Source organism: Trichomonas vaginalis, chromosome V (assembly GCF_026262505.1).
Source record: "Trichomonas vaginalis G3 chromosome V, whole genome shotgun sequence".
In the NCBI taxonomy this organism is placed as follows: Eukaryota; Parabasalia; order Trichomonadida; family Trichomonadidae; genus Trichomonas; species Trichomonas vaginalis.
The window spans coordinates 12,067,101-12,091,805 of NC_067207.1; the positions used below are offsets into that span (position 1 = coordinate 12,067,101).

The 24,705-nt window shown below is 34.0% G+C and overlaps 4 protein-coding genes and 3 pseudogenes across 7 annotated transcripts, besides 5 other annotated features; all 7 read left to right on the forward strand.

Moving 5' to 3' along the window:
• Positions 1 to 332: 332 nt before the first annotated feature.
• TVAGG3_0321490 (regulation of choline O-acetyltransferase protein) lies at positions 333 to 2,560 on the forward strand (the record flags this gene model as incomplete). Its single annotated transcript, XM_001326681.2, has 1 exon — positions 579 to 2,453. One exon carries the CDS (start codon positions 579 to 581, stop codon positions 2,451 to 2,453), a length of 1,875 nt encoding a protein of 624 aa, XP_001326716.1.
• A 466-nt stretch (positions 2,561 to 3,026) lies between these two features.
• Positions 3,027 to 3,064: a mobile genetic element.
• Positions 3,027 to 3,064: a terminal%2Cinverted (terminal inverted repeat of Banshee-A3 transposon ID:TVAGG3_0321500).
• A 211-nt stretch (positions 3,065 to 3,275) lies between these two features.
• Positions 3,276 to 3,297: a terminal%2Cinverted (terminal inverted repeat of Kolobok-1_TV transposon ID:TVAGG3_0321510).
• Positions 3,276 to 6,122: a mobile genetic element.
• TVAGG3_0321520 (zebrafish ch211-108c17.2-related family) lies at positions 4,592 to 5,023 on the forward strand (the record flags this gene model as incomplete). Its single annotated transcript, XM_051230175.1, has 1 exon — positions 4,592 to 5,023. A coding segment is annotated over one exon (432 nt), but the record flags the coding sequence as incomplete, so codon positions are not given.
• Positions 6,123 to 6,401: 279 nt separating the features above from the next.
• Positions 6,402 to 8,330, forward strand: TVAGG3_0321530 (protein of unknown function, DUF4106 family; the record flags this gene model as incomplete). Its single annotated transcript, XM_051230176.1, has 1 exon — positions 6,402 to 8,330. A coding segment is annotated over one exon (1,929 nt), but the record flags the coding sequence as incomplete, so codon positions are not given.
• Positions 8,331 to 8,684: 354 nt separating this feature from the next.
• Positions 8,685 to 24,705: part of a mobile genetic element that runs on past the window's edge.
• TVAGG3_0321550 lies at positions 8,742 to 9,604 on the forward strand (annotated as a pseudogene). Its single transcript has one exon. A coding segment is annotated over exon 1 (863 nt).
• On the forward strand, positions 9,758 to 11,362 carry TVAGG3_0321560 (annotated as a pseudogene). Its single transcript has one exon. A coding segment is annotated over exon 1 (1,605 nt).
• TVAGG3_0321570 (uncharacterized protein) lies at positions 12,681 to 13,073 on the forward strand (the record flags this gene model as incomplete). The annotated part of the gene is made up of 1 exon (XM_051230177.1): positions 12,681 to 13,073. The coding sequence occupies one exon, from the start codon at positions 12,681 to 12,683 to the stop codon at positions 13,071 to 13,073; it is 393 nt and encodes a 130-aa protein (XP_051099907.1).
• Positions 13,235 to 14,208, forward strand: TVAGG3_0321580 (annotated as a pseudogene). The gene has a single exon. A coding segment is annotated over exon 1 (974 nt).

The following is a 24,705-nucleotide window of genomic DNA, read 5'->3' on the forward strand; positions in this document are numbered from 1 at the left end:
TCCTATGAATATGTTTGAATATAGCCCTCAATTTTTATGTAAATTATTATTATATATTATCAATTATGATGAAATATTTAAACTGAAAATATTTCAAAGAAAAATTTCAAGAAAATTTTTATTCATATAATATTTAATATTAGTATTATAATCGATTTTATTCGATTCATATTCTCAAATAATAATCACCAAAATTTTATTTAAAACACTATACAATTATAAATATAATATTTTTTTCTGTTTTAACATTTTTTTCTATGATTGCCCTTTTTCAATTTTCAAAGCACCTATTGAATCTTTCAAATTTTAAATCGCAGATATCATTCATGATATCTATTATTTATAATCCTTTTTAAACAATTTTTTCAATACAAATTTTTTCAAAAATTATCCTCCCGCTTCTCTGTTGCATCGTCTTTGGGCACCCGAATTGCGCCACAGATATTTTCAATAATACTGATGAGCCAATTCCGGTGCCCGAGGAAAAATGGGCTAAAAGGAAGCTTTTAGGAACAAATCGACAAAAAATTCGAATTCATTTCGATTACGATCTATTAAATCCTTCAAATACAGATACAATGCGATGCGATTCCATCGGGCAATATGTTGTATGGGGTCCGAGCAGCGAATATAAAGTCACGTGCAAAAAAGAACATATTTTTAATGAAACGACTCGTAATAGAATCATAGGTACTATCAACAATGTTAAATCGTATTTAGAACGCGTATTATCAGTAGATCCACTAGAACAAACAATCAAAGCTCGAAATTTAACAGGATATTATTCGATACCTCCAACAACATATGAGAACGTAAATTTAGTTTTCCATATAGTTGCACGACCATTTAATGACAATTTTTACGCGGTTACACAAGTTACTCAATATTTAGATACATCAAAGCGTCCGCTTGAAGCTGTTATATGTATAAACCCTTCTCTAGCACCAGATGAAGTTCAAAATGATACTGCTAGGTCATCAAACTTCTTCTATGCAATGTTACACGAATGCATCCATGGATTAGGTTTTCTCAACTCTTTCTACAAGTATTATCATCCAGCAGACTCATATACACCTTACCATCCAAACGCTTGCAGATTTACGAAGCTTCGAATCCAAAGAGTTTTTTTAATTACTCCACACGCCCATGCATACGGTGTTCGCCATTACGGATATGAAAATATTACAGACGATAATGGAAATACATGTCCTGCCGGTATAGAATTAGAAAATGGGGGCGAATCTACCCAAGTTTATTCACATCTTGAGCAGAGAGTGTTTTATTCTGATCTTATGACTTCTGTTCTTGTTCAATCTTCATCTGAACCTTTCTTGAGATTTACAGATGCGACAATGGCCATTTTATTGGATACAGGCAACTACGATGTAGACTATCATTATCTCAGGCCAACAATCTTCGGAAATCCTGAAGCTTTTCCTAAAGATTCCAAAGATTTAGTTTCATTTTCTTATGGACCTCCACATTTGTCTTTCCCTTCTCAATATGTCATCTATGATCCAACAGATACCAAAGATTTGTGCTCTTTCGATTACAAATCATGGGGAAACAACGCGACAAATTATATTCCAGTTCCACCTTGCAATTCATCGACCACTTACTGCAAGAATAGGATGTTCTATAACCCACTAGGATATGGATATGTCGGTGATAGCAATATCTTTGATTTCCAGATATATAAATATTCTCATACTTGTGAAAAAGGATTTGCTACAATCCCTGGTAATCTTAAGTGTCTCAGGTACAAACTGACTGAAAATAACGTTACGTTCAAGCTCCCTCTCGATGTTAGATACCCTCAACAATTCGCAGTTTGTAATGAAAAAAATGACACAAAAACATGGGTAAATTATTCATATTTTGATAAGCACGGATACAAGAATTACGGGTATTACAAGTGTCCTGACTTCGAGAGATTCAAGAGGAGCATCAAACTGTTCAATTCTTATTTCGATTCCGATCCATTTGATTTGAATTCTTCAGTTTCATACAAAACAGAATCAGATGAAATTGATGATGGAGCATTTGACATGAAAGAAGAAAATAAAACGGAAATAATACGTCCAACACCTCTCATTGCTCAACATACTCCTGCAACAAAAGATGATTCATCTGGTGACAGCGTAAATCCGAATTTTTCATACATGGGAACACATTTAACGAAAGCAACTTTCTGGGGAGTTCTTGCATCTGTTGGAGCTGTTGTTGTTGTGTGTGGAACATTGATTTATTTAGCAGGAAAGGTGTTTAAGACTCCAATTGAGTCTATTGATGAAAAAGACAACAAAATGGAGTTGGAACATAAAAAGAAGAGAAAGAGAAGAACACATAAAAAACAACAGAAAACTGAAGAAGAAATGAAATTAAAATCAATGAATCAAGATGAAGAAGTTAAACACCAACACAAACACAAAAGAAGGAAACAAAAGGAATAATCTTTAGTTCTTTTTATATTTTTTTGTTTATTTTTTTATTTATTTTGTATATGTTTTTATATTAGATTTAAATGCTATTTTTATAGATATCTTTATATCAATTAGTTTTTAAATATATGTCTTGGATTAGTTAGTTTTTTACAACGCATTTATTTCAATAATTTTCTTCAATTGTAGACTGAGATTTTCATTTCTCATTTATATTATTTAATGTTCGCTCTCAATTCCTAGAAATCTATCTAAACACATGGCATCGAAACTATTATTGCATCAAATTGTTTGCTATTAAAAAAAGATGTTCGTGCCGATACAAGATATTTGGTCAGGTCGAACCTTTCCAGAAAAAGAGCACAAAATCTGAACCTAGTTTAATTTTAGGTAATGCCTCCATATATACACCACCCTAACTCTATTACGATCAGGGCTGATAGAATTGAATAAAAAATGACAAGGGGAAATTTGTAATTTACTCTTCTATTTGAAAAATGATTTCGAGTTTCGGGCTTATGAAATTATTAGTGAGAATGTTTGAGGGGTGAAATTACACTCAATATAGGTAAATTTAAGGTTTAATGTTGTAAACAGAAATTCATCAAAAGTGACACCTCAGAAAAGCTAAAATATTGAATTTTTGGAACTTTTGATAGAGCACGTTTTTAAATATTAATTAAAGTAAATGTATATTTTGTAAAGATTCTTTTTAATAAAAAAATAAAATTTTGAAGAAGAACACAAAATCTTCTGAAAAATAATATCACATAAACTCATATTATTTTCTAATATATAACTATTTTATATAAAAATCAAATTCAATGATCTTAAGGGTATAGTCCACTAAAAATTTTTAAGTTTTGACAATGAAAATAAGCTCTGTGACCATGTAAATATATATATATGCAAAACGAGAGGTTATGCCATAATTTTTTTTAGTTATCAAATTTTCCTTTTTTTGAGAGAAGTCTCTCAATAATTTGAGAAGAATCTTTGATATAAAGAGATACACATTTGTAGAACGAAGTAAGTGTTTTCCAAACATTTTATATGTTCATCCTGTATAACAATATAAAGCTGCATAGTGCCATCTTGTGCGTTTGCTATTTTATGCACTTTTCATTGAGATAATCCCTCTTCTCGGGTGATTTTAACAGTCAACTCAATTTTAAAATAAAGATTTCATCAAAATGATTTCGAAATTCGGATATTGATTATATAAATAGCACTGTTAACATATTTTGGATGAGTAAAAAATACCTTGTTTTGTATGCATTTAGTACACCTTTATTTTTGATTAAAACTATAAAATTTTTATTCCTTATATAATAAATAGTATATGTTACATAAACATGAAATTCAATAGCATTCAATTTTAGATTTTTTAGATTTGGTAAATTTTAGAAGAAATAAAATCAGCAATCAAAATAAAGAAACTTTTTTTGTATGATTACCTTTTGGTACTAAATTTTGCATTAATAAGTAAATTATCTGTATTATTCTGTGAGCACAAGCCCTCAGTTATGCTGGTAGTGAATGATGAATCGTCATTTTGCGAAGAGAACGCGATTATTAAGGTAATTTTGAGAATTGTCTTGAATTATTTAAAATTAAAGTTAATTGAATAGGTAGGATAACTAGCCTTTGCTAAATTTGTATAATTTGACCTTATTCTAGTTGGATCTGAGAATATTTTGCTGAAATAATAAATTATATCGCCGATTTATGAAAATTTCTCTGATGGGACCGACTCGCTGAAACGTATTAGTGTTAATGGTAACTTGTCTGAATTTTCAAATTTTTTTCGAAATCCAAAAAATCACAAACAAAAGCATCAAAATTAGATTTGCATTTAAGGTTTTCTTTTTTTTTTGGAAAATAAAAATATTTTTTCCCCAATAAAGTTTATTTTTACTTTTGAGAGGAATAGAAACGTTATTTTGGAATTTTGAAACGACAGAAATGTTCCATTTTTAATGTAGATTCTAAAATGGGGTCAAATTTTTGATTGAACCGTTATCCATTGAAAAACCTCGATTTTAAAATGTTATTCCAAAATATTCATCTAATGATATAGTATATATTTATTAATTATTACTTTTTATTCAATTTTCACTTTTGGCGGGATTTCATTTTTTTGTTGTTGTATGGGCCATATTGTTCACCCAAAACGGAAAACAAAGGCAATGCATAACATTTTACTCCACGAACGTCGTCGACTCTCAGCGCGACAGATGCTTGGTGCTTGCATAATGACCGGAATGCCATATACAAAAGGTGCTCGCTTTCTTTCTCTTTGTGGAACTAAGCCCCCTGTGAAGAGTGGTGTCATGAGACAACAGAGATTTTGTGACGATAAGATTAGAAGACTTAAAAGTATTTCCCTAATGCTGTCGAGAAAGTCCTTCAGTGGTTACTTATCCATTGATGCAAGATGGACGCACAGGCGAAACTCGCCAAGTTGTACAGTAACTGCGCTCGATGCTGTCACAAAAAGAGTTCTTGCATGCGTGAACATCAACCATATTGGTGGAAACAGACAGCATGCTCAGTATTCCGGAGCTTCCAACAATATGGAAAGTGCTGGAACTCGAATCATCTTGAAGCAATTAAAGAAATACAATATCTTGAAAGATGTTAAAGAGATTATTAAAGACCGAGATAACAAAAGTGTCTCTGTCTTTAAAGAATTTGGCGTCTCTCATCTTGAAAGATTCGATCCAGGTCATGTATCAAAAAATATCTCAAAAAGATTTTACAAAGTTCTCAGCTTCTCATAAGACAGTTGAAGTTTTCAACGACAAGACTCAGAAGATTGAAAAAATAGAGAGACCTTTCTGGGGTCTGAATGCAAGCCTAAGTATGTGGCTTTGGTCATGTTTTGCCGAAGAAAATATTGACAAACGTACGAAAATGTGGGAGAATTGTGTCTACCATTACGTAGGCAATCATTCTTTTTGCGAACCGCACAATTACAAATGCTTTGAATGGCAAAAAGGTGTCAATTCGATCCAACTTCAATTCATGCTCTATGACTGGGTTCACAAATGGACACCCATAGTTTCCAAAGTTTCTTCCATTGGATCTACCTGCATGAATGAAGCGTTTAACTCCAAAATTGCATGCTATTTGGACAAATCAAGAGCCTGGAAGAACATTAACATTAGAGTTAACGTTGCAATCTTAGAATGGAATGATCCAGAGCATTTTCTCGGAGATATACAAAAAGCATTACATCTTCCCCACTTCCAGAAGATTGTGTCAAATCATTTGAAGAGAATTGTTACTCCAAAATGATATTGAAACAAAAAACTGTTACAAAAGGTTCTAAAAAACAGAACAAATACAAAAAATTCATTCAGAGTGTACCAGGAGGAGATTATCAAGTTTTCAAGTCCGAATGGGAATCAGAAGACGAAGACATTGATGACTTTGATTAACGAAAATTACATTTTATTTATTGTTTTTGTTTTTAATTAAATTATTATTATGCTCATTTTCTTATTTTGATTTTTTCTCATTATGATATAAATAATTTATTAATGCATTTATCCAATAATTATGCTATGATATTTTTATGCCTTATTTCATTTCTCTTATATTTGATAATCTGGTAAAATATAGTTCAGACTATAATCATTTTAGATTATTGATATATTTATATAGGTTAAAAAAAAAAAAAAAAAAAAAGGTAGTGGGGCCTCCAGGCACTTCGTGCCCTCTAGCCCCGAAGATGTTTAGTATAACTTTGTCCGGACAAGTAAGGGTCTATCGTCGCTACAGGAAAAGTTACGGGCGTTCCAAGGAAGTAAACTTTGAGAAGCCTTTTCCCCTTATAGAATGAGATAGGACGGTTATTTTACAAAACTGACAACACTTTGACCGAGTAGTTTTTTGTGCTGAACAAATAGTGTCATATAAACATCTGTCAAAAACCGCTTTTTAACTTCACTTAAAATGCCACGTAAGCTACGTAAGAATATACGTAAGAGGAAGGGAGCATTGAAACATCCAATAGTAAAACTGACACCACAACAACAGTTGCAACAACAAATTATGAATGACCCCACTATGTTGCAACAAATGTCAAGCAACCCTATGCTTTTAAACCGAGTTATTGGTGCACAGAGTGGAGGTTTAAGAGCGGCACTTTTAGCGAAAATGGCAGGCTATGGTGGAGCTGCAGACGGAACAGCTTATAACCCTCAAAGTCAAATGAATTTGAGTTCACTCAAAAATCAAATAACAGATGTCAAAAAGTCAAACATAGACATACAGAAACAAATAAGTGAAAACGAAAAGAAACTAGAATATGACAGACACACAAAGAAACTCAATGAGTTAAACGTAGAGAAAAAGAAGAAAGAAGAACAACTGAAAGAACTAAGTACAGAGGAATATGCGAAAAAAGTGTCAGAAAAAGCAGCAGAAGTAGCAAAAATGGAACAAGATGTTATAAATTTGAAAAACCATACTACTCAATATAAAGTACTGAAAGATGAAGAGATAAAACAAAAAGCCCTGAAGACATATATGGATAGCGATGAGTATAAAAAAGAAGTTGAAGCAAATGTAAAGGCAGAAAAACTTTTACAGTTGCAAAACCAAACCGTACAGTATGAAAACTTAGCACAAGAAAGTAAAAATAACGACGCAGCCATGCAAAAGGCAATGAAAAGCGCAGAATATATAAAAGCTAATAATGACTGGTTAGATGCCCAAGCCAACGCCAAAGCAGCCCAACTTATAGGGTCAATAAGGACAAAAATACAAGCGGATGAAGACAGTTCAAATGAAGCTTTAATGAATGCTGACTTTAAGAACGCCTTCGAAGCTCTTCATAGTAAGGTGAAACTAGTGAACGACTTCTCATCTGGAAAGAAACTGAAGTCTGAAGGTTTCGACAACGAGTTAAGAGAAGTAGCACAAAATATGACGAAAATAACAGATGCAGCAACGAGACAGGCAGTTCAAAGTGCCTATGACGCCGTTAGAGCAACTGTTGTGGAAAGTCAAGAAAAAGAGTTACAACAGACCAAAACAGACCTAGTAAATGCTTTCTTAAGAACGAAAAGTCAGGTAGGACATTATGCTGCAGATGGAACATATGTGCCAGCTGGTGGAACTTATATACCACCAAACCCTCCAAGAGAAGCACCTGCACCAGGACTACCTAAAACATTTACATCGTCACATGGACACAGACACAGGCATGCACCAAAACCAACAGTTCAAAACACTGCACCACAACCAACAGTTCAAAATCCAGCACCACAACCAACAGTTCAAAACACTGCACCACAACCAACAGTTCAAAACACTGCACCACAACCAACAGTTCAAAACACTGCACCACAAACAGAGCAAGGACATAAAAGAAGTAGAGAACAAGGAAACCAAGAATTCTTAAAAATGCTTAAGGAAAATTATGGTTACCCAGATACTCTTGACTTTAGTGACAGATATAAAGAAGCTATTAGAAAGTTCAAGGAAGGAAATACTGACCCGAACCTATTTAGCTTTATGGTTCAGCACCAAATGGGATATAATTTCAAACCTGGAAAATACAAGCTCGCTAAGGGATATGATTTAATAGCATATCATCCAAATGACATGGATGAATTTACTCCGAGATATTTGGTGTCAGAGATAAATGATAATTCAACTATCTTCATGAAACGCGTAAAAAATAGAGACGGAACGAAAGAAGAAAGGGTTATGAATGCGGATGACTTAAATAGGGAACTTGTTAAAAACGGTCTCGGAATATATGAAATGCCAGCAGATGAGGTACAAGAAACTCCACAGGAAGAAGTTCAGATACAACCAGACATGGAAGAAATAGTTCAGCAACAACAGCTAGAAGAGCCAGAAGGAAACGAACAAGTCCCTCCTTTGGAAACTAACTTCACAGAACTAGATGAAGATTTGGAACAGCCGAAAAATCTTGACCCTCAACAAGAGTATGCGGAGAATATGGAATCTTTCCAAGAGTCTAAGAAAAATTCGGCTGACATAGTAGAAGAATATCGAAAAATGTTCGCCGACATACAAAAGACTCCAACATCAGATGAAAATATTCAGCATAGAATGGAAGAACTGAAAGAAAGTGTACGCAAATACAACAATCCTTTTTACTTACGACCATATAACGTTCAATCTTTGGCTGAACTCGGTGAAAATAAAAGGTTAAATTTCAACAAAACATATAGAAATGAAACATTGTTTAAAGTTCATTCAGAACCTAACCAATATGGAAACAAACCTACTTTTGTTTCTGCAGACTATGGAACTACAATGAGATGGGGTCATAAAGCTAATCCGGATAGGTGGTTCATAAACTTACAACCACAATTCCAAGAAGTTGTAGACGCAATGGAAGTGAATGGTGAACCAGATATAGCTGGTATTTTCAGCGCGGCTTTAATGCCATTGAAAGATATGAAACATGCAGATATTTTGGACCAGTATGAAATGAACATGGCTGATGGAAATATAACACCTGACGTTCTAGAACATTTATCTCAAAGAACTACACAGAACCATAGAGATGGTATATTTGGTGAAGAGTTTAGAAAGAAAGTTAGGGAGAGAGAAGGAAGAGAACCTATTGTACATGACCTTGCAAACGAAAGTTTACAAAATGTCATAAAAACTTACTTTGCAGACAATGAACTGAGAAGGGATGAATATTTAAGAAACTCAAATGGACAGTACCAAATGAAATGTTAGTATTGAAAAACATGTTCCTTGACAAAATAAAACCAACTACAGAAATAAATGACGCAAGACTGAAACATTGGGTAAAAGCTTTCCCATTCACAAAAGATATTATTGGTAACATGGAAAGAAAACCAGAATGGCTACAAAAACATATATTTGGAAACGAGCATATTCCATATGGACAAGCTATATTTGAAGAGCTTGAACCGGAAACTCAGGAAAGAGTCATGCAAACAATAAGCGAAGACTCAAATACAAACTATAACAAAATCTTTCTAGGATATTGGTTACCTGAGATGGGCGACCAGAGCCCAAAGGCAAAAAGGACATGGAAAATTTACAACATACTAGGTGAACATGAGGCAAAAATGCAACAACTTGAAGCAGAGGGCAAGTTACCAAAAGCGACACCAAAGAAGAAGAGTAGAACAAAGTGAAAGTAGTGAAGAAGTAACTTCATCTAGTGAAAGTAGTGGCAATGAAGGAAAAAGAAGAGTTAAAAACTCAGTCAGGAAGAAAGTAAAGCTTGGTACGAGTGGGTTCTATTATGACACATAAATTCAACTATTCTATATTTTTACCCATATGAAATGTACGCCGCTCAGAATATAACGCCAACAGTTTTGGATGCCATGAACGGAAATGTTTCCGAATGGTATATAACGAATGCGACAATGCCATTAGAAGGTCAGAAATAGTTCCTGGAACTTACGAATATACAACTGCTGTTTCTTATGGAAACGTAGGTGAGTTTGGAGAAGGTTCTTCAACAACAGTAGATATTGCTTGCGACAGGTTTCATATTATTCTATTGACAACTCATTCTTATACGTGGAACAAGACATTGAAATAAAACCTTCTGCCAAGTTGTCTGACAAGAAAGGTTGCAATGGAATTTTCTATGTCGGATACCAATATGCTCCAGAAGTTTTCATGGGATATAAGATATATTCTAACTCTGACTTAGTTCAAACAGTAACATGGGCAAACTATGAATGGTTCGCTTTGAGAAACTCAGTACAACCACAAGCTAGAGAACAAACAGACCAGTATGCAAATATTGAGAAAATAAGAAGACTTGACCCTAACGTTCCAGGAGTTTATGTTAACCTTTCTGGTTCAGATGGAACTGCTGCCACTAAAGTAAAACTGAAACTTAGAGTTCCTTTGTCATCTTTCCTCATCTTCAGGTTTTTAAGATACTTGCCAAACTGGGCAGGAAAAATTTCTATCGAACTTACTCCAAGCAAAATAACTTAGTCATTGCACCAACACAAGACCCATTCACTATTACAGACGTAAAGGGAACAAATCAAACGTCATTCGCCGAATTTTGCAAAGACAAAGTTGACTTAGACTTTGGTTTCTCAAACTTCAACAATGAAGTAAACTATTATTTCAATGCTGCTGGAACTGCTTGGGACCAGTTAAGTTCACATGCGAAAAGTTTGAATGCAAGAGATAGAAAGCAGACTTGCAGTCTATATGTTGGACCCAGATATTTCAAATGCTTTAGCTGCCAAATATATTGCAGTTCCACTTATGTTCCCTATACACCAAATATCTGTCAAAGACTTTGCAGGTGAAGTTGGAAACCAAAGTGCTGACCCAGGTGCAAGAACAGATATTGCTTTAACAACTGCAATGAAACATGCAGATACTATGTTTGTACTGTTCAGACGAACTATAAATGACTATTCTTGTTTCTACAACCCCGGTATTAAATATCATATAAACATAGATGGCAAATATTATCCAAGAGAAGAATATTCTACAGTTGAGGATATGAGGTCATACAACTTGACATTAGATGCTATGAACTTTAACAACAATTTCACAACAACCATTAACCCTGAAATACAAAGTTCTATTATGCCATATGTGAAAGTATGGACTCATACAGGAGGTCAAAAAACTCAATATACAAATGGAGACCGTTCAAACTTTTGGCTTGGCATTCCATTTGCTGACTCAGAAGACTTTATGGGTGGTATTTCAACTGTTGGTACTGTACAAATACAATATATGGTGACAGAGACGGTCCAGATGAACTGAGAGCAAAGAAGTTTACAAAACCAATAGCACTTTTCACGGAAGATGCTCTTTTGAAGATTCGTTCGATGAAACCTGCTGGGGCTCCTCAGATTGGCATAACGACAGCTTCCATCGAGCAGATTTTGGCAGCAGGTCAGTAAGTTGTTCTTGAACTGACTTCTCTCCGTCAAATATTGACAGTACGCCAGTTTTGACATAATATTGTAAGATAAACTTACCTTTAGAAATATCTGTAAGTTTTGTTGTTATATTTTTGTCAACGTCAAGAACTTTCACCATCTCGGTTATACCAACTTTCTTTGCTTTATGAAAAATTTTGGTTCAGCAAATATTGCTATTCTATAACATTTACCATTGTTTGTATAAAGAACTATTCTGTCAATGTATTTGTATTGTTTGTGTGTGTAAACTTTGTTCTGCTTCAATTCGAAGAGATACTCGAATACGTCCATCTTTTTATTCTAAGTAAAATGTCATTTCCGAAAAATAGAAGCGTGAGTGTTTCAAAAGGTTTAATGGCGGTGGCAGATGTGAAGTTAAATTCACCAACTCAAACAAACAGTCAAAGTGTTGTTGTCAATGTCAAAGACAGAGATGTTGAAGTGGGGAAACCATACGAAGACAAAGATGTATAACAATTGTTCCTGTAAAAGAACAACCAACATATCCTGAAGTTAGCAGAGACTTAAGTTCTGTTGCAGATATTCGAAACGACTACCAACAACTGAAAGACAAACTTCAAACTCAGGAGAAGATTTGTCAAGCTTTAGGTATAATGTTAAACTTGGTCGAACACAACCCTGTAAAAGTGAACTCATATGTCATTGCACCTCATGAAGTTTTGAAAGAACTATTGAAACTTTTGACAGAGGCAGACGATATAAACATCAAAGAAATAGAACCCGACATTAGTTGCTGTGGTGTTTCATATAATGTCATTGACAAGATATACGTTATGAAAGGAGGTGAAACGTTGAACTTAAAGTATAGTTTCCAGACGTCATAAAAATATTTGACGACCACAACATTTCATTAAAATTTATTTGCTAAGTAAATGGCAGAAGATATAATGGTTTATACTATTACGACTAAAAACCCTGAGTCATATAATTCTATAACAACAAACTTACAAAGTCCTCAAGGACGATATTGTAAACTAACCTTAAACACAATGACGACTAAAGCCTGTTTTGCTCTTTTGACACCAGAAGACTTTATTGTTGTGAATGGTAAAAAAATACTCCTTTGAAGATACTTACTCAGATATACCACCAACAGGTTTTGTTGACTTATTTAATACTTTAAGTACGGGTGTAACATGTGCTGCAACTAGAGCAGGTTTCATTATGTTTGGATGTCCGACTGAGTTTACTATAAACGATATGAGCTATAATACAAAACTTATTCTGGTTTTTACTACAACAGTTTCCTATAACAGGAAAAGGTGTCATACAAGGAATGTCTATTCCATTGACATTAAGCACACCAATCTTATATATTGTTTCAAACTTAGGTTCAAAGTGTTATTCGAATGTCGACAGAAACTATTATGACCAAAAGATACTTATGCGTATAAACAATACTTTCTCTGCTGGTTTGCCTATTGTTCATTCGAATGCAGAATTTTCAACCTTAGTGAACTCAAACACTTTGGCAAGTATAACGTTGACATTAGTTGACGCAAACTTTGTTCCTGTAAAACTTTTATGTCCTATGTATTTGTCAATGACGGCAGAAAGTTTCGAATTGGAAGATGCAACTGGTGAAAGTATTGTATTACAAGAACAACTTCAACAACAAATAGCTCAAGAACAACAAATGCAACAAATGCAACAACAAAGTCAAGAATAAAAAATATTTTTTTTATTTTTATAAAAATGTACAGAATAGATGTTTCAGATTTTTATGACTTCCAAGCATTCAGAAATATGTGTCCATTTCGAGACTATAACAACAGTCGAGAATTTGAAACGTTTAGTCATTTATGTCGACTCTGCCCAGAATGTTATGTTATGAAAGAATGGGATGTAGTCTTTAACAAACCTAAAGCGACAATAGTTTCAGAACAAGAATGTAGACAGAAACTTAAGAAAATAAAAGTCGTACAAGTTGGCATGAAGATGTTAGATGCTTGGGATATCTTATTGTCAAAGTTAGAAGATTTTTCAGTTCGAGGTATAAAGTTCTATACACCTTCTCCAAACTTCTATTCTATCTTCACTGGATATAAATATGAACAAGTAGAATGGAAAGAAAATATTATAGAAGCTTGGTTAGACCATGTCAAAGAAATTATATGCAATGGAAACGAAAGAGTCTATGAGTATATCTTATGTTGGTTTGCAAACATCTTACAACATCCAAGTGCTAAAATGAAACTGCTCTCATTATAATTGGAAAACAAGGAACTGGTAAGAACACATTCTTTACAGATATTTTGTGCAAACTGTTAGAGGGCTATTCGAACCCGAATATGACAAACTTAGAAAACATCTGTGGCAAGTTTAACTCCTCAATAGAGAATATGAAACTTATAGTTTGCAATGAACTTCAAAGTATAGATACACAAAAGTTTTGAACTCAGATGCTTTGAAGAGTCTTATAACAGACAAGTTGGAGTTGTTGAAAAGAAAGTATAAAGACCAAAGAGTTTGTGAAAATGTTGCAAACTTCATTATGGTTTCAAACAATGCTGTTCCGATGAAGTTAGAAAGTTCTGACAGAAGATATGTAGTTGTCAGAACGTCAGATTCTCATATGCAAGATACAGAATATTTTGACGACTTAGCAGAAACTTTGACATCTGACTTTTTACAACCACTTGTTCTCATACTTTTATGACATTAGATATTTCAAAGTTCAATCCAAGACAAATTCCACATACCGAAGAGAGACAAACATTGTTAGAAGCAAACAAGAGTGTATATGAACTGTTCATAGATGAAACTGACTTTGTGTCATTAGATGAAAGGTCATTGTACGATTCGTATAAACAATATTGTCAAGAATATGGTTATATGACAGCGTCTAAACGAACATTCTTGGCAAATGTCAAAAGTCTTTTAGACGTACAGAATGGTGTATATACAAGAAAAATTTTTATGAGTAAATTTTAAAAAAAATATTTTTTTTATCCGATAGAAAAAAGATGGCATTCATCTCAGTAAATAAGTACATGTCAGGACTTAAAGAAGAACTAGACCCATTCACAATATTTGAATGTTTACTTCTACCATTTTGAAAAGTCTTCATTCAGCAAAGTTGGAACATCGAAACCAGTTAAGTTTGCTATTGTGACTAAAAATGGTGCGAAATTTGAAGACTTAGACATAGAAGGTTTGTTAGCAGTCAAAGAAAGTTTTGACAGAAGGTTTCAAACCTTAAAGAAGGCAAAGCATACAAACTTGTTATAACCTTATGAACCAAAGAAAGCAGAGACGACTATGAATATTATGAGTCTAAGATAGTTGAAGTTCAAGGTAAATTGGGTAAAAAGATTTTTAGAGTCTAAGCCAGTGTTTACTCCTAAAGAGGAAGAGAACATTGACATTGACCAGAAATGTTCTAAAAATAAAATTTTATTTTTACATGTCAAATTTCTTTTTTTCTCTGGAACTGGTTCAGGTTCTTTCTTCTCTTCTTCTTCTACTTTCTTTTCTTTCTTTTCTTCTTTCTTCTTTCTTTTCTGGTGGAGTTATGTCAAATTTGGCGCAACTATATTTATGTAAAAGTTCTTTGTCCTTTAATAGCTCATTCTATTCTGTTTTCTATTTCATCTTCAAGAACAGCGCATGTGTCTTCTTTGCATTCTAAGAACTTTTGTTGGACTTCATCTTTCCAATCGGTGTCATCTCTGTCAACAAGTCTGTCATTGACAAATTTTAAGACTGCTCTGCTAATGTTTTATGGTTCTTGTCATATTCCCAGAAAAGAACTTTAGAACAAATTCACCTTTCTTGTTTACACTATGTAAGATTTTATGGTCGACAGATGTTTTGCTGTCGAAAAGCTTGTCTCGAATATAGATAGCGAAATCGCTAGACATTTTTCTAAAGAAGATAAAAATTTTAAATTTTTCTAAAAATATGTAAGAAAAAAGTTTTGCTGACATTGACAAAAATTTGAGAATGTTTTAAACAAGAACAAGAGAAGTTAGAAAATGCTCAGATAAAGCCTATACATGACAAGTTCTTATTTTGCTCAGAATGGTATAACAGGTCTAATTGCACCACCTGGGTCGGGTAAGATTTCACTTATCTTAAAATGGCTGCACAACAACAAGAACTAGATGAGAAGAACCCATTCTATGAGTTAGTTGTCATTTGTAGTACTTCTGGTCAATTTGACCAAACCGTCAATTCGTTCAAAGATATTATAAAGAAGTCTAAGTTAGTATGTATAAGGATACTGAGTTGTTAGATTGGATAAAGAAGTACCAAAGAAGAGTTTGAAGTATAATGCTATAAATGAGTATATAATTTCTAAGTTTAAAGACCCAATGAGGAAATGCAGAGAATATTAGAGAAGAAAACACTTCAGAAACAAACAGAAAGAGATAGAATACATTTCGAAGAAATTGCAATCTTACGATTGGAAGACTTACCCTCATAGATGTCTTCTTATCTTAGATGACTTTGCTTCTCATCCTTTGTTAAAGAAAGAGAACAAGAATGTGTCGAATTCTTAAGAAGCTCAGACACTTTAACATCTCAGTTGTCATTTGTGTACAGACAGCAAAGAGTTTAAGTAAGGATGTTAAAAGAATACTTACTGACATTGTACTTTTCCCCGGATTTGTCCGAAGACGATTTCATGGAACTTATGAAAGAGTCCATGCAGGTAAGTTTGACAGATATGAACTATGGGAGAAGTAAAATCATACAAGACCCTCATACTTCTTTCAGAATTCATATCTACGCAAACAAAGTTCAAATTGTAAAAAGTCAAGCTTGAAAAATAAAGGTTTAGTCTTAGTAAGTGTCTGTTGTGGTGCTGGGTTGTCGGTTCTTCTGGCTTTGGAAGGCATTCAGGAAGAGGAACGTCAGTCATCCGTTTGTGTCCTGTGGAAGGAAATTTTCCTGTGAAGGCTCAAAATTTCTTCGATATCTGGAGAAAATGATTCGACCAAAAAGTTCTCAATTTTCGAAAATTTGAATGGTTTACGGACGAACAAACCAGAAAAATTTTTGCCTGTCGGAAGGAAAATTTTTTCCTGTCGGAGGAAGAGTTTTCCTGTCGGAGAAATTTTTTCCTGTCGGATGGAAAGCATCTCGTGGAATGAATTCTGTGGAAGGAAATCCTGTGGAATGGAAGGACTCGGAATGCCAAGAAAGGATTTGACGAGGCAATTTACCTATATAGCTACTTGAGCCATCTGAAGTCAAGCGTAAAAATAAAGAGTGCATTTACTCTACTTGTTTGAAGTTGTCAAAAATACTCTGTTATTTTTCCTTTCTGTAGCAGAAGTACTTCTTTGAAGTAAGTATTGTACAACCTTTATATCATAAGTGTGTTTGAGGTAACGTATCTTGAACTATTTGTTTCACATCTTCATTGTGGGTCATTGAAATCGTAAGTTTTCGCGATAGAACCAATTTCTGTCAGATTTGTAAATTCTAGCAAGGTCGTAAAAGCTTTTGTTGTTTCTTCTGACTAAATGCAACATAACCATATCTCTTCTTCTTCATTTTCCAACTCTTCAGTATAAATCATATACTTATAGTTCTTTTCCTTTCCTTTGGTACCGAACGTGGTATTCTTTCTGAATGCTTTTGCTCTTCTTGCTTCAAATGACTTCATCTTTTGCTTGAAGTTTCTTTTCAATCTCTGCACGTTCTTGTCTATGAATTTCGTCAAGAAGTCTGTAAAATTCCAATGCATAACGAGGAGAAGCCACATGCAACTGCATTTTTACAAAAGTCTATGTACATAATATCCTCTTAAATTTATGGCAAATTTTTACGATTTTCATGTTTTTAGGCATGGCCGATAAAAGGTCGGTCTTGAGAAATTTTCTCAAAATTCTTGTGTGCTTTGGTTTAACCAAAGTGTCTGCTGTTTGGGTATCTGGAGCAAAACATGCTGTCAAAATACTTTGCATTTGGTACATATCGTCTTTGACCGAACGAATGAGACGGAGTTGTTTGTTAAACTGATGACTCATATTCTTCATTTATGGCTTCAATGACGATAGATGTTGTTGTGTTCTCTGTTGTTGACATATCTGTCTTTACATACAAAAAAAAAAATAAATAAAAAATAAAACTAACTTTATTTTTTCTGTCTTAAGGAAACTCATGATTTTCATAGAGTTTGGCGCTAGGTTTTTTTACCTACTCGCTGTTCCTTGCACTGTATTTTCGTACGGAATCTCTTTCTCTCGGTTTTTCCGAGGGAAGCAAAGCATAGCCATTTTACTCAGAATTTCTGTTTGCTGAATTCAGCAAAAATAAAATGTTTTAGGGTAGAAGGTTAAGATCTCACCTGTTTTCTCAACCCTCATTTTCTTCACTCATGAATTTTCATGATTTCATCGTACATGTTTTGTCAAGACTTCTTCGTACATGTTTTGTCAAGACTTCTTCGTAAAATTGTTTTTGTCAAGACCTTCTTCAATCGTAATAAAGAACTATATGTTTTGTCAAGACTTCTTCGTAAATGTTTTGTCAAACATGAACGTATATGGTTTTGTCAGACTTCCTTTCATCGTAATGAAGCGTAAAATCAGGACAAAAATAATGTTTAGGGTAGAGGTAGATCTAACCTATTTCTCACCTTCTTTTCTACCCCAGTTATTTTATAAGCGTTTTACATGGTAAACGTTATTTTTTTTAAATTTTAGTGAAAACTCAACGGTTTGACACCAAGCCCTAAAAATTATTTTACTCAGAATTTTGTTGCTGAATTCAGCAAAAATAATGATTTTAGGTAGAGGTAGATCTACACCTGTTTCTTACCTTTTTCTACCCCAGTTATTTTACTACGGTTTTACATGGTTAAACGTGTATGAATTTGAACTCTAAACAGTTTTGTAGCTTCTATTTCTTCTTTTAGTACATCGAATTGTTTTAACTATGCCGAAAGTTCTTTATATTTCTTCTTGCATCAAGATAGAAGGAAACTCGCGTTGAATAGTTTTTTGTTCAGAAATTCTAACAATGTCCATTTTATTTTCTCTGGCTTTCTGCTTCTTTCTTTAAAGTCTGCATAGTCGTTCTCATTCTTTTCTATTCTTTGACGGAGTAGTTATATTTCCTTCATTGCTGCTTTACATTGTAGAACATTGCGGAGTTCATTTTTGCGTATATCTGAAAACCTTCCTGCTAAAACAAACTAAGCGTCAATTGCTCTTCATCTCAAACATAGCGGGTCTTATTTGTGTTCCATTACTTTTGCCTTCTCTATCTTTATCTCTTATCTGCATAACACATTCAGCAACTACGAAACAAAGGTTGTTCGTTAGGTCTTAAATTCTTCAGACTTTATAATAAATGTCAGAAAATTCTTATAACCCATGTCGCAATCTTGTCACTATAACCTTATGGTGCTCAATGACAATCCTAGAAACTCATTAGTTTACCATTTCGTATGAACTTTCTTTATTCTGACTGAGTCAGTTGCTTGCTGACTATTCATTTTCGTCGAATTCAGAGAATAGTGAGTTTTTTGTTGTTGGGATTTCAGGCAGTTTAGGAAGATGGTGTCCATGATGTCCTCCTTTCATAAAGATACTGTTCGATCTTTGTCTGTCATCTTTCGCACTTACACTCTAGAATTAACTTGTTAAAAGTTCTTGCTTTAATCTTCGGATTTTGTTTTCGGGAAAGTATAAAATGAAAGAAGAATGAACTTTCCATCTCTACTAAACATAGATTTGGATTTCATGATCAAAAGTTTTTTGTGTGGATTCAGTTGTGTTTTGTAATTGCTGGGTTGTGCCGATTGTTGATAACTTCATATCTTTTATACAAAATTAAAAAATAAATAAACTAACTTTATTTTATTTTCGCGGAAAATTCATGAAAATTCAAGAGGGTAGAAATGGGGGTAGAAACAAGGTTAAGATCTAACCTTCTAAACACTTAAATTATAATTTTTGGTCCTTTACACACTCAATATACGAGAAGTCTTGAACAAAACTTATTAAGTTCCATTTGTTGGAACAAAACATTTAAAGGCAGTTGTTGACAAAACATTAGCGAGAAATATGACAAAACATTTACACGAAGAAGATCTTTGACAAACTATGTACGTTTGCATGGATACGAATGAAAGTTTTGACAAACATTTACGTATGAATCATGACAAAACATTGGGTTCATTACGTGAGTTATTGACAAAACATTTACGATGATATTGACATAATCATTTAGCGGCGCTCATTACGATGAAGAATCTTGACAAAAGCATGTACGAAGAAAGTTTTGACAACATTTCGAATGAATCATGACAAATCATTTACGTCTCATTACGGATGAAAGAAGTCTTACATTGCAAATATTACATAATTACAAGAACTTAAACAGGAAAAGTCGTTGGCTCTATTCTATTATCTGAAATAAGACTTAAAACTTAGGTTGAAGAGAAAGCAGATGAGAACATTACATACAATTTTTAGCAACTGGTGCCTTATAGAAGTATTGAGGAGGTTGTATAGAAACTGGTGGGGTATGTTTATATATTGTAAACCTGCTAACTTTCCCACAAGTTAACATCTGGAGACGCATAACGACGATAGATGAAACATTAGAATGTAAAGATGTTATATGTCGTTGAAGGATGACATAATCATTATAAATTCAATGCTCTCAGATTACTATGACAAAAAGCCACGACAAAAGAGCTTCAACATAAGACAGAAATACTTACAAACCATTACTTCTATATGGCTCTATTATTTAACTCAATCGACTCAATCAAAATCCAGAGCAACAGTATCGGGTTTCGGTTACGTCGGGAAAAATAGTTGACAGTGTTTTTGTATTGTGCAAACTCTTCAAAGGAAACAGGAGGAAGTAAAAATTTAGAGGTGAAATTTACCGCAATAGTCACACTATGACTTTAACGTAATCTTCAGCAGGTGGCATAGCGCATAAGATATTGGGATTGGGCAAGCAATGACAAAAGGTAAATGGATATGATGTTAAAGACAACGTTCAGTTTTGCCATAAATTGTACTGAGTATAACTGAGGGAGGGCGATACACAGCAATAACACGATCGCCGTTTCGGATATACCACAAACAACGGGACAGAGTAATGACTACTGCACTTAACATGACAGTTTCACATGTATAAGGAAATGCATTACTGCGTCATTTTAACTTCTTTAGCATATTCTCGGGTTGTCTTATATTGTTAGGAACTGTCTTTGAAAGTATACCCTTGAACTATTGACAACGTTTGAAACGAAGGTCTGAAAAGTAGTGTTTATCCTGCTGCAATGTGTACATTTTGCATGTTGTTGCCCTAAAATTCATAAATATTCTTTGCTATACTTTCATTTATTTTTAACGAAACGAACGTGAGATACTGTCGGCAGTTCCATTGTTGTCATAGTCAAATGTTTTTCATATGGGCTCGCGTTTAGGTATTTTCTATTATTTTTAACTTTGTCACTTCTGAGTGTTGGAAGCCGGACTTCTTTTTGTTTGCTCTCTTGTTTGACTATTAATTATTAAATATATATCTTTCTCGTAAGTCAGAGGATTGTTTTTTTGCATATTCTTCGGTGGAGTGTTTTCCCAACTTTTTGTTTTATCGGCTATTGTAAATATTTAAAATTGTCTCATCCTTTCCTAGGAGAAGTGTCTATATTGTCGTCATCATGACATTTCATTTGCTTCCACCACCTTGTGGTTGGTATTAAGTCTCATTAACATTTTTATAGCAACCGTCAATGAACCAAAGCAGAATGGTTTTGGTCGACAATGAAATATTGGCTTGTAAGCATTTTCTTGAACGCAGATAGTTTTTACATGCATTGATTTGAAAGAACTTTCAAAGTCAGAGTCAGTTTTATTTGGATGGGTATTTGTCAACGATATCTGTCAAAGCAGTTTTCACATCTAAAATATTTTGGACTGTAATGGTATGGCTTCACAGTATCTTGTGTTCTTGACCGACAAATATTAGGCGAGTATGGAGGTCCATCTCTCTATACCTCGAATGTTTTCGTCAAGATATCCATAAACCAAGCATTTGGTGTTGAACTAAAGATTTTATCATGAGTGCTTTTTTTGTTGGCCTTAGAAAGCAGAGGCGTTCTTGTCTGGATTTCGTCATTTTTAACCCATAAGAAATGGGTTTATTTGGCCGCATTAGCGAGGAGTTGCATCCAGATTTTTGCCCGCAGTGGGCAACAATAGCCAGAGGTGTATATTGAGTTGGACAGAAGATTTTGAGTAATTAGTATATACAAGAGAAAGCACAAACCTATTATACAGTGTTACAGAAAGGTTGGGACTGTAGCAGCGAGATGCAGCCACATCTTTTCCAAATCCTGAAACAAGAGGAAAGTTCAAAGGATGGAGGTGTACATGTAGGAACGACAAGCAGGAACTATTATAACAAAGCAAATGACTACTATAACCAAGAGGACCTATAATGGACCGCAAGGTGAAAGATTCTTTAACAGAGATATACACCATGCAGCAACAGTGGGTAACATACGACCGCAACCCGCCTCAAACGTGAGGAAGTAACAGTTTTTTAGCTGAGATTGAATGATACAAGTACAGCATTGAGACAAAATGCGGTTCAAGATGGATTTGTCCGACTTCCAGCATTATCACAACGTGTTTGTCAAGTTCTTCCTATAACCTCAGGAAAGTTTTAGACCGATTAAAAACCTATAACAACCAAGTTGAAAAACAAACGCAAAACTAAAATTTTTTTACGGAGATGAATGACCGAAGAAGTTGAAAACGGTAGATTGACACCACAAACAAAAGTTCAGAACCAATTCGAAACCTGTCAAGAACTTACAGCATGAAGAGAAAAATTCAATAATAGAAAGTGCCAGGTCTGGAAATACAACCTACTTATAAGTCATTTTTCATAGAAATGAGAACGGCTAGTATCTCAAATAAAACAAGAGCTCTCACAAATAAATATTTGAAGTCTGAAGGAGCGCAGAGACAAAGATGGAAAAAGTTTACCTTCAGGACTGACCAACAGTTCATTATAGAACATCTCATTGACTTTAGAGTCGAAATATTCTTAAAACTTTACACAAAAAAACACAAAAAGTTGAAAGGAAAACAAAAATCAAATGGCATAATCATATTTAATGAAGATGTTGACGACACAACTGTTTCTGCAGGTGGGGATAAGCTCAGAGGACGAAAAGTGCACGAAAAACGATAGAAGAAGAAAAACAGCAAGAAACTGAGCATAAGAACCAAAACCCAAGGTTAGTTTTACAAATAAACAGTCAGACTCATTAGCTGGTATGAGAGTTTGGCAGTCAAAACTTATGGCAGCAAGGTGGTTATGTAAAGTAAGAAAAAACAATATTTTTTTTTTTATTAAAAATCCCCATTAGAATGGTAGAAAATCTGCTAGAATAAAAGCAGAGTTGCAAAGATATGGTTGGAGAGTTTCGAAGAATTTAAATATAAGAAGGGAAGACCCATAAAGTCTAGGTGACAAACATGGGCTGGTCTTCGCATACGAAAATGATTTTGGAAGTAACAGCAGCGTGCCACATTATCCAAAACAGCACTAGCAGAGGTTAGAAGATAGAACGTTTATGGACACATGCCTTTCGATGTTAGTGAGGCAGTTGCATGAAGTAAAATTTATTTTTAAAAAGTGACTTTTTTTATATTTTATTTGAAATGTACGCTGAGTTTGTTGGAGCAAGACTCGTTGGCGAAACTTGTTGCTTAGATGAGCGAAATATGGAAAATTCACTGTTGTCGAGTCATTGAAGTCAAAACAAAAAAAGACGAAACGAGTTTTAAGCGAATGGAAGCAATAACGGAATATGCCTGTTATGAAGATGGGTGGAAAACACTATCTTAAACATGTTGTCATTTGCACCTCACTTTTAATAATGAATCCTAACATATACCTTTTGTAGACATATAACACCGTATAAGAAACGACAATAACGTTGACAAACTACGTTGGGTCACTTGTTTTGAAAAACATAGAGAACAAAGGCACAATTTGGAATATTGTATTTCGATTCTGTCCGACGAACTAGAAGATGAAACCAATATGAAATTACAGACTATTGGCAGCATACGTTTGAGTTATTATCTATTAGCGAAGAAGCAAGATCTTTCTACTTTTATACCGGCGTAAACTATAGGAAATTACAAGTATATTTTACTAAGGCGGGCTATGCTTATGAAACACTAGAGATACAGCATGGAAAAACGTTGCAAATTGACTTCTTAAACAATTCAGAAGCTATATGGCATACCATTTTAAACACCAACTATCATTTTTTAATATAATTAAATGCTTTCAGGCTGATAAACAAAGGAACAAAAGTAGGAGATACAAAACCGTTCCAGACTCATACTCTTACAAATCTGATAGGACAGATATTTCAGATGAAGAAATCTTTCATCCGAACATACAGGGTTTGACGTAATCCAATTCGTTGGCTTCAAAGTCTTCAGATGCAAAGGCAATAGCGATTTAGAAGAGTTTTGTTTTTCAAATAGAACTACGGCATTTATGTTCGCAGTATATTTTAATGGGCCAGTTTAAGTTCTGCATGTCTAATAGACAGCAATTTGACGAAATGAGAATCTTTACAGTTCGTTCAGAACGAAAGTTTGAGAAAACTCTAAATGCTTTCAACCAAATGAACAACATATATTGGGAATTTCAAGGAAAAATAGACTCTTTACTAAATGGAAAACTTACTATCTGAAACTAGAATATGAAAGACATTGAACTCATCCGTTCATTTTCAAAAGATTGAAATTAGACGGGGTCCAAGAGATACGAGTTTTTACTCTTGGGGAGTAGACAGTTCTTGGGCACAATTTCTTCGTTACTAAACCAGAACGAAACCATTAACCACGAGAGTGGTCCATTTCAATTTATACTTCGCACCAGCAGATTTTGACAGTTTATAGGAAACACGTGTTTGAACCTCGTAAACATGATTATGTGTCATGCAAGTTTCAGTTCAAGCAACAATGAGTTTTTCATGTATTGGTAAGGATTTTTATGAACTTTTGCTTTCTAAATTCTACGAACCACCTCAGTAACAGTTTCTCTGGACTTTCAAGTTTGGTTCACAAACAAATGGTGACTGCAACCTATTATTCCATTGTACTTATGACTTTATATCTCGGAATTGATCTTCATATAACTAAGACTACGGAAAAGTGCTGAAATAAGTTTATTGAAAAATATTTTTAGGGTGAAGTGCGTGAGATCTCACCGTGTTTTTTCATCTCTTTTTTCATTCGTTGAATCTTGTCAAGACTTCTTGGTATGTTTTGTCAAATGGAACG